Source organism: Giardia intestinalis, chromosome 5 (assembly GCF_000002435.2).
Source record: "Giardia intestinalis strain WB C6 chromosome 5, whole genome shotgun sequence".
In the NCBI taxonomy this organism is placed as follows: Eukaryota; Fornicata; order Diplomonadida; family Hexamitidae; genus Giardia; species Giardia duodenalis.
In genome coordinates, this window is record NC_051860.1 from 3,420,440 (window position 1) to 3,433,262 (window position 12,823).

At 47.2% G+C, this 12,823-nt stretch overlaps 6 protein-coding genes across 6 annotated transcripts; 2 read left to right on the top strand and 4 right to left on the bottom strand.

The window, feature by feature from the left end:
- Positions 1-64: 64 nt before the first annotated feature.
- Positions 65-3,832, top strand: GL50803_0016819 (Ankyrin repeat protein 1; the record flags this gene model as incomplete). Its single annotated transcript, XM_001707475.1, has 1 exon — positions 65-3,832. The coding sequence occupies one exon, from the start codon at positions 65-67 to the stop codon at positions 3,830-3,832; it is 3,768 nt and encodes a 1,255-aa protein (XP_001707527.1).
- Positions 3,833-3,865: 33 nt separating this feature from the next.
- GL50803_0016820 (Ankyrin repeat protein 1) lies at positions 3,866-6,226 on the bottom strand (the record flags this gene model as incomplete). Its single annotated transcript, XM_001707474.1, has 1 exon — positions 3,866-6,226. The coding sequence occupies one exon, from the start codon at positions 6,224-6,226 to the stop codon at positions 3,866-3,868; it is 2,361 nt and encodes a 786-aa protein (XP_001707526.1).
- Positions 6,227-6,279: 53 nt separating this feature from the next.
- GL50803_0013210 (uncharacterized protein) lies at positions 6,280-7,443 on the bottom strand (the record flags this gene model as incomplete). The annotated part of the gene is made up of 1 exon (XM_001707471.1): positions 6,280-7,443. One exon carries the CDS (start codon positions 7,441-7,443, stop codon positions 6,280-6,282), a length of 1,164 nt encoding a protein of 387 aa, XP_001707523.1.
- Positions 7,444-7,894: 451 nt separating this feature from the next.
- GL50803_0016821 (uncharacterized protein) lies at positions 7,895-10,012 on the top strand (the record flags this gene model as incomplete). Its single annotated transcript, XM_038045886.1, has 1 exon — positions 7,895-10,012. One exon carries the CDS (start codon positions 7,895-7,897, stop codon positions 10,010-10,012), a length of 2,118 nt encoding a protein of 705 aa, XP_037902355.1.
- Positions 10,013-10,037: 25 nt separating this feature from the next.
- Positions 10,038-11,567, bottom strand: GL50803_003062 (uncharacterized protein; the record flags this gene model as incomplete). Its single annotated transcript, XM_001707470.1, has 1 exon — positions 10,038-11,567. The coding sequence occupies one exon, from the start codon at positions 11,565-11,567 to the stop codon at positions 10,038-10,040; it is 1,530 nt and encodes a 509-aa protein (XP_001707522.1).
- Positions 11,568-11,646: 79 nt separating this feature from the next.
- On the bottom strand, positions 11,647-12,813 carry GL50803_003063 (uncharacterized protein; the record flags this gene model as incomplete). Its single annotated transcript, XM_001707468.1, has 1 exon — positions 11,647-12,813. One exon carries the CDS (start codon positions 12,811-12,813, stop codon positions 11,647-11,649), a length of 1,167 nt encoding a protein of 388 aa, XP_001707520.1.
- Positions 12,814-12,823: the final 10 nt, after the last annotated feature.

Below are 12,823 nucleotides of genomic sequence, written 5' to 3' on the forward strand. Positions count from 1 at the left end.
TTGTTGTGATGGACCAAAGAAAGGACCAGTAGAAAGAAATAAACTTTTGGTTTAAGTCAAAGGGATGTCACGATCGAAAAGATACAGCAATTGGCAAGAGCTCCGTGTGTCAGACTTGACCCAGGCTGCCTTAGCTGTCAGAGTGTGCGACCGGGAACGCGTGTTTGTTTATTCAGTTAATCTGCCAAAAGGGGCAACCGTTGAGCCCAGCTCCTTAAGAAAATCTATGGAATTAGTTCAGTCAGTCTCTGCATGCATGACGTACAGCGACATGCACTATAACAAAGAAGAGAACAAACTCCTGTTGGAGAGACCTACACGACATTGCATTTCGCTCTATGAGTACGGGGCCCTTTCCACTCAATTTCTGATACCTCCACATGCTAATGAAGACGTGCAACGGTATCGTTATGCTTTCAACTGTTCTGATGGCCTTTCCGAGATATACCTTTGGAAAATCGTGAAGTACCTACTAGATACATTTGTGAGGCTGCATGATCCTTATGCTTGGCCTGACTTCCGGCCTCGGCCTCACCTACTTCTTTCACCTTCCAACATCATCGTAGGCCCTGACGATAGTTTCCTCTTAGAAGCAGCCGGAGTTTCTCATCTTCTATCCACTCCCAACCGGCACCGACGTAGTTGGTATTGTGCAATGGAAAACACTAACCTCTCTTCCCACGTCAACGATGCACAAAATGCAAGCGACAACTTTTCCATCATAGCAGCAGAGTATGTGGAGAACTTCTTTTCACGGTTTATAGGAGAGAGCCGGGACGCCTCCAACATCATTGCAATAGAGGGCGTATTTGGATTAGACCGTTCAACCAGAGAGAATAGACTTGATAACCTTTTCAGATTGACCCAGATACTCACTTTTGAGCTAGTATCACGTAGCTTAAATTCAGGAGATAACGATGCCGCCACAGACTCACTAGTATTCTACTCAGCGTACATTGATGACGACCCTGATACTAGGCTCTACACTAGCGCGGGTTTTCCGCAAATCCCTCTGGATCTAGAAGATGCCAGTGATGATTTTTTCTTGGAGGCATGCGATTACCATGATCCTGCTGCTCTGACTTTACTGACAGAAGACTTCACAACGAAGCTTGACGTGTTTCTTCTAGGAGTTACGCTCATTACACTAACTATAAGAAACCAGTGCCGACACTCTATCGTATCTCAGATTATCAACACCGTAAAGGCTCTAGACTCTTGGAGAACACTGATAACAAATGGCATAACAAAGGAGAAGATACTGGATCTTTTTCAGCCAGTTGTGCAGAGCATAGTCACTGCAGGCTATTCTAGCCAACTTGCCACGTTCATAGCAACGTGCCTTATCCCCAACCCGCAACTGCGTCCTTCTATGCACGAATTAAGAACCCTGTACGACAGCCTCTCCCAGCCTGTACTGAAGAACTCGTGGTGTCTGTACTCATTGTTCCGGAGTAGATCCTATAATATGTCTAATACAGTTAAGTACGAACTTAATGCAACTGGTGTTAGATTTGCCAAAAAGGCTACAGAGCTGATGAAAGCAGTCCGCTCCTTTGAAAATGATTTAATACCGCACTACTTGGACGACCTTCTTGTGGTTGATGTCACCACAGGAAGGACTGCACTGATGGTGGCCGTAGAGAAGGACAATATTGATGCCATTCAGTATCTACTCCAAGAGGCTGGCGTTGAGCTAGTAAGAGGGGCATCTCTGGCCGCAAAAGACCGTGGACTAAGACGATTTGACCTTCAGGCTTCACTGTATGATATGGCTATCCCAGAGTCGGTCGTTTGCGGCTTTACTGCGCTTACGTTGGCCATAAAAGCCAGAAATACTGCTGCGATAAAACTTCTTGCGCCTCTGGAGGTGGGCTTTGGGGGCTTCACAAGCTTGATGGCTGCAGCAGTTGCCAATGACTATCACGCTGTCTGTTTATATCGGAGTGATGCAGGTAAGTATTGCGAGGGCACGACAGCGCTCATGTTGGCACTTCTTTTTGGACACGTCAAGTGTTGTGAGCTCTTGCTCTGCGAGCTCTACATGACTGACGCCCAAGGAAGAACTGTACTGTCTTATGGTGCCTCCATCGAAAATCCATCGGCAAACGTCAAAGCTGCTTTGGCATACCTTGCACGGGAATGGATCTATTCGACGTCTGTGGATCCGTTAATATCTCGAGTTATTGCAGCGCGCTTGATTGATCCTGAAAACTCACACTCATTTGTAAGTACTTATCATGGATTGGCTGCGGCCACTTCCCCGATAGAAGTACCGGTAGATGGTATGCAGGTCTCTGCCATTGTCCACGCCCTACAATTAAGGGACTTTGATGCTCTGCAGGCCCTTCTTCCGATATACCACCATTCTACCCATCAGACGCTAAACCTGCTTGAGCTGTCACTTAAGTACAGGGATCTTCCTGCAACAGACTTGATCTCTGAGTTTCTTGTGGCTCAGGGGATCTCTATGAAGGTGTCCGGTTCAACGGGTATCAAAGTTACTCAACACACGCCCCTAATGAAAGCGGCTCTCAATAATGACGTCACTGGGGTACTCCAGCACCGGAAACAGTACGGGAGGATGATCATTTCGAGGGTTTACTTCTTCTATTTCAACTTTCACTTCACTATTTCTCCGCTTGACCCTAGCCAGCAGATTACTGCTCTTATGATGGCAGCCAAAAAAGGGCATCTCGAATGCGTCAAGTGTTTGCTGTGCGAGCTAGGAATTAGGACCTCTCTGGGGAATACTGCATTGATGTTTGCCATTCGTTCCAAAAGGCTGGATTGCGTGCGATATCTTCTTCCTGAGCGTAACATACATAATACCTATGGCCGCACTCCTTTGATGACGGCTGCAGAGGTGGGTTTCCCAGAAGCCGTCGAGCTGCTCTGTCCCGATACAAGAATGACTGACAACTCAGGAGAAACCGCACTGCTTATTGCCTTGGTTTGCAAAAACGCAGACTGTGTTGCTCTTTTGCAGGATCAGATAGGGTATGCTGGAGTAACTCAGCTTATGGTTTATGCAGCCCTAGGAGATGTCGAAGCAATCAAGGCTTGCTTGGAGACTGAGACCGATCATGGTCACCTGCTTTGCAAGAAAACTATCGGTGATTGGACCGCCCTTATGTTTGCAGTCCTGTATAACAATTTAGAATGTGCACAGCTCTTGATGAGAGAAGCAGGGATTTCAACAACGACCAAATATACAGCCCTTCTGCTAGCAGCCCACAACCGCTGTTACGGTGCAATACCGCACCTAATTGATGAATCCGATGAGGAAAACATGACGAAGCTTATGGCTTACGCAGCTATTGGCAATCTAGACGGTGTCGAAGCTAATTTACGGTATTTGAAAAAACGCAACGTGCTAGGATGGACTGCTCTAATGTATGCAGCAGCGGCTGGTCACGCAGATTGCGTTAGTGCTCTTTTAGAAGAAGTCACGCTCACAGATACTGATGACGAGACTGCGCTCATGAAAGCCGCAGAGAATGGAAACGTAGGATGTGTGATGCTTCTTTTAACGTTAGTTTCGCAGCGGTCAAGTAAGGGCCAGACTGCACTAATGAAGGCGGCCAAAAAGGGATGCGTTGACTGCATTCCTCTTCTTTCTAACGAACTGACAATTAAGGATAATAAGAATAGAACTGTTATGATGCATGCGGCTAGCTTTGGACAGCTCAAGTTTCTTCAAGCGCTGCCACCTGACGGGGTGCTTGATAAAGATATAAATGACCAAACAGCAAAAGAACTTGCTAAGGAACACGGTCACGAGGATTGTGCTAATTATCTGCATGAACTGGAGGCTGCCATTATCTCTTGACTGTCAAGGAGGAGCTGAGAAATGTGTGTATATTCACTTAGACTCCTGCTCATTGAGAAATACGCTTTCAGTCATCATATTAACTACCGAATTATTTGCTGAAGCATTAGAAACAGCTAATGTTGCGATTTGTTCTTGTAAGAGTACAATTGCTTCTTTCATCTGCTCCATATTGACCGTGATCTCCCGGAGCTCCTTATCCTTTTGTTGTAAACGCTCTCTCATGACTCCTATCTCGCTATCCTTCGCTGAGAGTATGTTTTTCAGTATCTGTATGTCTGTGTCACGCCGCTCATCGCGCTCCTTCAGCTCAGCCATTTCGCTTGTTATGGAGGCTAAGAGCTTGGAGTCTATGTTACTCATTGGCCTAGTGTGTCCCCCATGAGTCTCCACGGCGCCAGGCAAGCCCCGAGACGCACCAGAAAGACTTCCTCCCAGTGCATAGCTTGGGCTCCGCAGCTCGACGCTCGGCCCACTATTTGTCATATGCTCATCTCTATTCATGACGTCTACATTGTCCAGTCGTAGGAGGATGGGAACAGTTAGCACTTCAACCTGGCCTTCTTCTAAAGCCACAGTTAGATAGGTCTTCCCACACTTGTTTCTTATGTGGCCTTCATAAGGGACCAAAGCCATCACACAAGAGAGATGCCCGTGCATCGCTGCATGCATGAGGGCAGTGTATCCTGATGAATCCCTGAGCTGAGATTCATGGTGAATAAGTAGGTCTACGCAGTCCAGTCTTCCTGCAGCGGCGGCCAACATAAGAGCAGTCCTTCCATATTTGTCCGTGGTTCCTTTTTCCTTGTCAAGAAGAAGCTTTGTTGCGATAGCGCATCCAGCCTTTGCTGCATACATGAGAGCTGAAGTTCCTGTCTTGTCCTTCCGGCAGCACTCATACATCAAAAGTAACGATACTATGTCTGATTGATTAGCGTCTGCGGCATGCATGAGCGCCGTCTTTCCGTGTGCATCGGTTAGACACGCTTCTTCATCCATAAGAGTCCTGCAAATATTGAGGTATCCTCTTGATGCTGCGCGCATCAGCGCACTCTGCCCTGTCTTATCTCGTATTCCTGCCTCGACATCAAGCATGGACAAGGCCTCTTCAGCGCCCACTTGTGCAGCAAACATCAGGGCGGTCCGGCCTTGCCCGTCTGTCATGTGGCCTTCTCTGTTAACAAGAAGCGACACAATAATTGAGTGATTGCAAAGTGCAGCGTACATCAGCGCTGTGTGCCCGCATGCATTCTTTCGTCCGGCCTCTTTCTCCATCAGCATTTCAACTATCTCTCGATCGCCAGCAATAGTTGCGTACATCAAGGGAGTCCAGCCTGCAGCGTGGCTGATGTCCGCTTCGCAACTGAGCAGACACTTTGCGGCGTCTGGATGACCCGCCTCCATCGCCAACATGAGAGCTGTCTTGTCTGTTCTGTCACGTATGCTTCCTTCCCGCTGAGCAAGCAGGCGTACGATATTACAGTGGCCATTCTGTGCGGCGCACATGAGAGCCGTGCGTCCAGACTCTAACCTCATGCAAGACTCTTTGTCAATCAGCAATTCGCATATGTCGTAGTGGCCGGCCCGTGCTGCAAACATCAAGGCAGTCCACCCAAATGAGTCTGCCAGACCTGACTCCTTCTCGTACACCAACTTCACAATGTCTATGTGACCCGACGTGGCTGCTATCATGAGTGCAGTCGATCCGAACTTCAGTTTTTTTCCTGCTAGTCTCGGTGCAAGTGCCCTCGCAAGGTCTACGTCATTGGTAGCGGCGGCATACATAAGATCTGTCCAGCCAAACGTTGTTGATATCTCGTTCTCCGAGTCATACAAAATCTGAACTATATCGCCGTGTCCGTTGACGGCTGCATAGAGCATCGCAGTCATGTGACTCTTTGATATGTGGCATGCTTCCTTTTTATATAAAATCTTGACAATCTCTGCATGGCCATTCCTTGCGGCATGCATTGTAGCAGTCCATCCATATGAATCAACGCAACCCGCCTCCTTATCCACAAGCAGCTTTGCAATATCATAGTAGCCCTGTTCGGCCGCATGCATGAGCGCGGTGGTCTGTCCCTGCTGCTGGTGTGCTGCAGATGAATTTGTCATTGAGACATGCAGTTTAACAGTCTTTGCATCCTGATGCTTTGCTGCGTCGAGTAGCGTGCTCCCGGGGCTTATGCTCCGTGCTATCATCGACCGCGGGCTTGGCGGCCGAATGCTCAATGACATTGGACTGGTGCTCCGGATCAAGGCAGCCCCGGGGCTCGCTCCTCTCAATCCAAAGTGTCTCGGGGTTACTGGTCGGACTGAGTTGGCCCCGATGCTTGGGGCACGTGGGACGACCGGTGCTATGCGCGAAGTCATGGCCGTACCGTCGCGGAGCATGAGAAAGTTTAAGAGGTAGGGGAAAATGTTTACTGAGTTTGAATTTTTGGATTTTATTCGGTTAAATCGAATACGATGTTCTGCATCATGGCCTTCAGGCGCTCTGCGTCTTGCTCTTGAGTCTTTAAGTTCCTTTTCTGCACCTCAAGCACTAATTTTTCGGCAGCCAACTCCTCCTGCAGCTGAGCATGAGACGAAACGTCTGTCAAAGCTCGCTGAGCAGCCTTGGTAAGTTGCTCTATCACTGTCTTTTGCTCCTGGATCACTGCCCTGAGAGAAGTAACAAGCTGATCGGAGGAGTCCTGCTCGTAGGCGTTGGTCCTTTGGGTCTTGCTGCTATCCCGTAAAGCCTTCCGTATGTCACTAGCCAAGCTCTTCGCAGTCTTAGCACAGAGCTCCGGCTTGTCAAACTGAAGGGGCGCTTTGTCATAGATACCTCGATCTTCCAGCACCTCAAAGTGCAAGCTTCTGAGTTCCGAATCCAGCTGGCGAATTGCATTCCTATAATTCTGGATTGTGATGGTTGATTGCTCGTCTACAGATTGCTTGCCCTGTGCTTGTTGTTGGGATTGTTTGGGGTTATCTGGACACAGTAAATTGAATAGGTCGGAATTATCAGGATTATCAAGTCTCAGTCCCCCAACTCCTCCGCCCATACCGAGGTAAGATCTAAGTCTGTCAGTCAGCGCCTTGTTTTCGTAAATTACCTTTCGCTTGGCATGCTCGAGCTGCTTGTAACGCCTGGTGAGGTCGTCGTATGAGGCTGTAAGAGAGCGGAGCTCCTGCTTGAGATTTGTAATGGTCCCTCGAAGCTCGTTTTCTAAGGCCTTCGCGCCTTGAAGAGAAAAGGTTAACTCACGGAGTTGCTTATCGTGGGCGTCGTTGGTACGCTCTAGCCGCGTGTCCTTCGCTCTATTGTTACTCTGGAGCCTAGATATTTCATCGGCCAGGACAGAGTTATCCTCCTGTACCCTTTGGAGCTGCTTAAGGACTTCGTAGACACAGTTGACGGTGGATACTACGTCATCTCCGTCCATTTTCAAGCTCAGCTTCAACATTCCGGCCTTACCGGGTCCAAGGAGTGCACCCAACCGTGCTATCAGCTGCTGTGTGCAGGGATACACTGCAGCGGCACTCTCACAGAACCCAGAATGCGACACCTTGTCTGGTAATGGTATTCCATCTATGTATGCGCCTAATGTCATATCGTCGTCCATGAGTTTGTCGGGCTGCTCCGTCAACGATCCACAGAAACTGGTAAGGAAGTAAATTTTTGGGGTCTGTGTCTCGAATCGATGGGCCAGCGCTTCCCCTATTCCGGCAGTTCAAGCTTTTTGTGGGGACTCAGCATAATGCAATCCATCTACTTACCAAACGATGCTGTTGTTCGCTAAGTTTTTCTAATGATAAGCAAAAGCAGCGTAAAAAGTCGATATATTTCAAAACCTTCTTCTGTAATCTGCTTCCACAGATGATATTTTAGGACCCTGTTATCTTGGCTCAATCAGAAAATATTGCCTATAAGCTCTATAAAAAACCTGATGGGCTGCGAAGATCGGGATTGAGTATCTTTTTCTAGATAAAACGCTGTACAGGTGCCCATAGAGTCTATAAATCTATTTTCTCAAAGGGGCTCGAAAACTCTCATCAAAATTTGAGAAAATCTCCATGTCTATTAAATCCACTTACAGGCCTCCAATTTCACTTCAGCACTCCGCAAACAGGTATGTTATAGAAACGAACAATCCAGCTCCTCCGACCCTTTGTTTAGACGACCGATCTACCTACCCAATAAGTCAGCATGCGAGGACAACTAAGTATGCGAGTAAAACACAAAGCCACGAACAAGGGACGAACAGGTCCACTAAGCCTTCTGCATCCATGGAATCGTCTTCAATGACGTCCTTTCTGAAGGCCAAAAGCTCAAGGGAACTAGACATCAATGGACACATCTGTCCAGATTTGGAAGTTGACAAAATCTCTCTAGAGGCTGGTCACCCGCGAAAGAGAAGTAAGGTGTCTGTTGCGCTGCCCATTGTATCCTCGGCTACTAGAATCTGCTCAAGCTTAAGTAAAGCTCAGCCACCGGAAAATCTCTTGAACACTCCAATCGAAGGTCTCACTAAGTCTCAGGACGACTCTTCGGTTGACAGCCCACTTGACAACGATCGGCTAAATCAGGGGACAGCGTCCCTCAATAGAATCAATCAACTGCTTCCTCAATCCGAAGCATCGCAATTGTGCAGGTCATTAGAAAAAAATAATAGTTCCTTCTATCCGGTACTTATTGATAAAGCCTCAAATACAATGGTGAACCACATGCAGACAGCCTGGCAGGCATCCCTTGAGCAGAAGTATTCACAAATTGACACAGATGCGAAGGACGCCTTACTTTCTTCATCCAATCCTAACGCCTCTATTGGTAGGCGTGATAGGTATGTATTGTCAGTCGAACAATTCTTTACTCGAGAAGGAAAGGGGATTAACGGAAGGTGTAGAGTGCATGGTGACACTATTAAATCTCCAACAGGTGCAGGGTCCTGTGCACACCCGAGAGCGACAGCAGTTGATAGAGCCTTGGGAGGTACCCTTTCCCTATCTGCCCCAGGGGATTATTGCGGCCACCACAAACTTTGTAACAGTATCTATTCATCTGCACGCGAGCATAACGAGCAGCATCACCAGTCTCTGATCGAGGCACCTCTGTCTCATCTTGTTCCGCAGCGACCATATACAGCTCTCAATAGAATCCCGCATGTTCTTAGTGATCATATGAAATTCTTGCAAGAACCTAGGAAGCGTGCTATACGTGCACTTATAAAATCTCTTCCTGCCACTGTCAAAGCTAGTTCTATTCCTTTGAAACCCATTTCCGCAACCACACAACAACTCGGCTCCACTGACCCACCCATGCATGTACTGATCAATGGAGAACAAGTCCCAATAACATATTCAACCGATGACTCCCCAGTTGTGTCCAAGTTGAGAAACAACTTCTCTTACACGGATTTAGAATTTACACTTGGTGCACATACAAATTTGAATACTAGACTGAGGACAGAGACAAAGGTGGATACCAGTACACACCAATACCTGCAAAAGAGAGCCACGGAGATAGACATAGCCCAGCAATCAGAAAAGCTAGAGCAATTAGAGCAGCTAAAGCAATCACCACCCAAGCACCAACTTGATAGCAAAGATACACGAGCACAGAAGCGTAGCATATTGATTAACAACGTTTGCTCAGTGCCATTGAGGGCATCACCAACGAAGAATCCTTTCTGTTCACCCCTTAACTTCTCAAATGTCGATAGTGACGAAGACTGCACACATACGTGCAATTCGCTGAGTGATTTATTGGACAATTCGGTAACTAAGCAAAGAACGACGAGTAATATATTAATTTTGAAAAGACGCGAGGATGTCTTGAAAAACGATACACTGCGCAGCATAGCCAATAGCTTAAAGAGTTTAGAAGCCATGCAACAGACACGAAAGTCTAGTAGATCCTTTGCTAAGGCCCAGCAAAACAGTGTCACCGAGATCCTCCCTAGTTACAAAGAAAACACAACGAGAGTACCCTCACCACACTCTCCGCATTCTCCAAGGAAAAGAGCGGGGGAGCACAATAGCCTTGAGAGGACACTCCATCTAAAAGACTTAGCAATGCAATCGATGGGCCTGGAGCCTACGCAAAGCTACAACAACTGTGCACCCATCAATTCTGTATCTTCAGCGTTTCCACAAACTGCAAAGAGCACGCGTTTCTTCACCTTCAATGCTTAAATATATTTATTCACATCGGGCTACTCTACGTACTGAAATTGTCAGTGTTAGTCATGCTGTAATCCCTAGAGTTTGTCACTGCATTATCATAAAAGGAGTGCTCTCCATTAAAGCTGTTGAGTGCGTCATCCTTTTTCTTAGCTTTCTTGCTCCCTGAAATTGGGCACATAAACTCAGCAAAAAGAGCACACACCAAAAGGTGATTAAAGTGCAACATGTCGTATGCTCTAAGCCTCCCTGGATGCCAAATCACATAGACTATGCTGGTTAACAAAATTAAGCTCTCCCATATGATGCAGAAGAAAGTAAGATAGTAGACTCTCTTGGCATCTATATACACCTTAGTCCTGCGCATACAATCCATCATAAGAAACATCATAATTAATGAAACAACATACGTTACCGTAGCAATGGCAGCAAAGACGTAAGAGGACGCTGTGTAGGATTTGCCCAGAGCGGGATCAATGTGGCAAAGCGTGATAGACGCAGACCCGATTGCTGCAAAGATGGGAGTCACAATAACTGGTATTTTGCCTCTAAAGAATGAAAGGAGCCTCACTAGCTGCACAAACTCGTTAGGGATAGAAACAAGAAGATGTCTGCACGCCATTAGTAATAGAGTAAGAGATCCCACGATCGAGAGTTGCTCCAGGGCGGAGTTTGCGATGATGTATTCGAATGTGTCATCAAAGTACTGCAGTAGGGAAAGCGGCGTAAAGGAGAAGAGAGCACAGAGTGACATCCAGATGGAAAGCTTGGAGAAGAATGGAAACTCTGAGAATCTCCCAGGCCACGATAGGCGAAGCACCCAGGAGATATGAATGAATACCGCGGCCCCGATAGCCATGCCCACGCAGATGAGAACCACTGAAAGAATGCCGCTTTCTTTGGGTCCGGGAACAACTTCAAAAAAGATAGAACTTACAGCACTGGGGTTAGAGAACAATAACGTCGAAACCTCAAGCTTGTAATAGTTCTCGTCAATCCCATCTTTTTTATAAAAGAAAACATTTGATGGCTTGGACTTCGGGCCACGGTTATTCAATTTTTTAACAAAGAATGTTCTCTTTTCTAGAAGTTCCCATGAATCAGGAGAGTCTTGAGCGTATGACCAACCCATCCATTCGTGTTCGTGCAGATCCCGGTGAGACGGAGGAGATGACGGGTCGGTGTCATCATTAGAGGTGCCTCTACTGACCGCCCCAAGGGTTTTCGTCTTGTAGATAAAGTAGGTCATGTTGAGGCTTATTTGTTCTGTTAAGTTTAGCTTCATTCGAAAATCAATTTCTCTACTGAACGGAGAAAAGGGGCCGAAGATCATCGAAAAGGGTTTTGCCGGGGTTGGATTGCTTCTGAAATCTTCGCCAGCACAGAGATACTCGTTGAACGGAACAACATTACGGGGACATAGATCTGGGGATACCGAGTAGAAGAATCCATGATAAAAGGAGATGGCTATCGTGCCTGCAATTGCACCCAGGCCCAGCAGCAACGCCCCGGCCACCAGGGATGCACATGCACACCGCGAAAGCTTCTCCATCCTCGAAAAAGTCATGGAAGTTTTTAATTATACTTCTGAAAAGACGTGACCCAGTCGAGACAAAAGCAAAAGACAAGACCGAAAGGTAAAGCCATTACAGATTTTTACTAGTAGGGCAGTTCTTGTAGGGATAATCCACTATGTTTGGCTTGGCGATGGGAAGCTCACAGTATAGAGAGTAGAAGTACTGTGAATAGTCATGGACGACTGTGCGGTGGGAGAGGCTACGCTCCTTGGCAGTTTTGGTGAATGACGTGCTCAAGTCCAAGAAGCTATCGAACCATCCTTGTTTATCCTCTGTGAGAACATAGTGTAACGTTTCCTCGGCCGGAAGATTGTTCGTGTACCCTACTTCTATGGCGCTTTCAGCATACTGCTTACCCACCCGTACAGCACTGTCCATAGCACTTGTTGCTAAGCTTTCAACCTGTGCCTTTGTGTTGCTGTATGCCATCATTGTTGCATGCGATGTCATATAGTAGACCACGTCACTGAATCTCTCTGCCACGCTCTGTATGTCGAGAAGCATGTCTATCTCGAGTGCCAAGTCAAATAGACTGAACGACTCTTCAATTGTCGCCAACTCTGTACGAACCCAGAGGGGCTTGATTGCCACGGAAATGGGGAGCTTTTGACCAGCCAGGTAAAGCATGCGGATGTAATCTGTATACGCGGTTGGATTGGCCGGTTCCTGGTCAATATGGAGTGTCCCAATCAGCAGATCTGAATTGGCGTTCTTAAACAATCTGACTGCCTCAGCAATCTGTTCCATGCGCTCATAGTTTTCCAGGTTATCGGGCTCATCATTAAGATATACCATTGGGTGGGTCGTGATCTTTTTAGCCGTTAGCTTTGCAATCGCAGAGCGGACGGCCTGTGAATGTGGAATTTGCAGATTGGAAAAGTACGCATCCCATTCCCATTCTGCAGAGCCTATAAAGAGGTAGACCTCTGAGATCCCGTGCTGCTTGCAGAACGCGCAGAGATACGTAATCTCATCATGTTGGTCCTCTAGTAGAACTTGCCACGCAGGTGTACTCCCAACTTTACTGTCTGTCGTGTGGGACCAGACGTAGAGACCTTTGGAACTGGAGACGTATGTACCAAAAGACGGCACTACTGGAGGCTTTCCGTCTCCCGTAGACAGCGTGGAGAAAGTTGTCGACGAAGTAAAGATGATCCCTGCTGCTAGTGCACTTAAAACAATTGCCCCAACCGTAAACCCTATGGCAACTCCTAGGTCCTTGCTTGGTCTGTGCATGGTTTTTTTC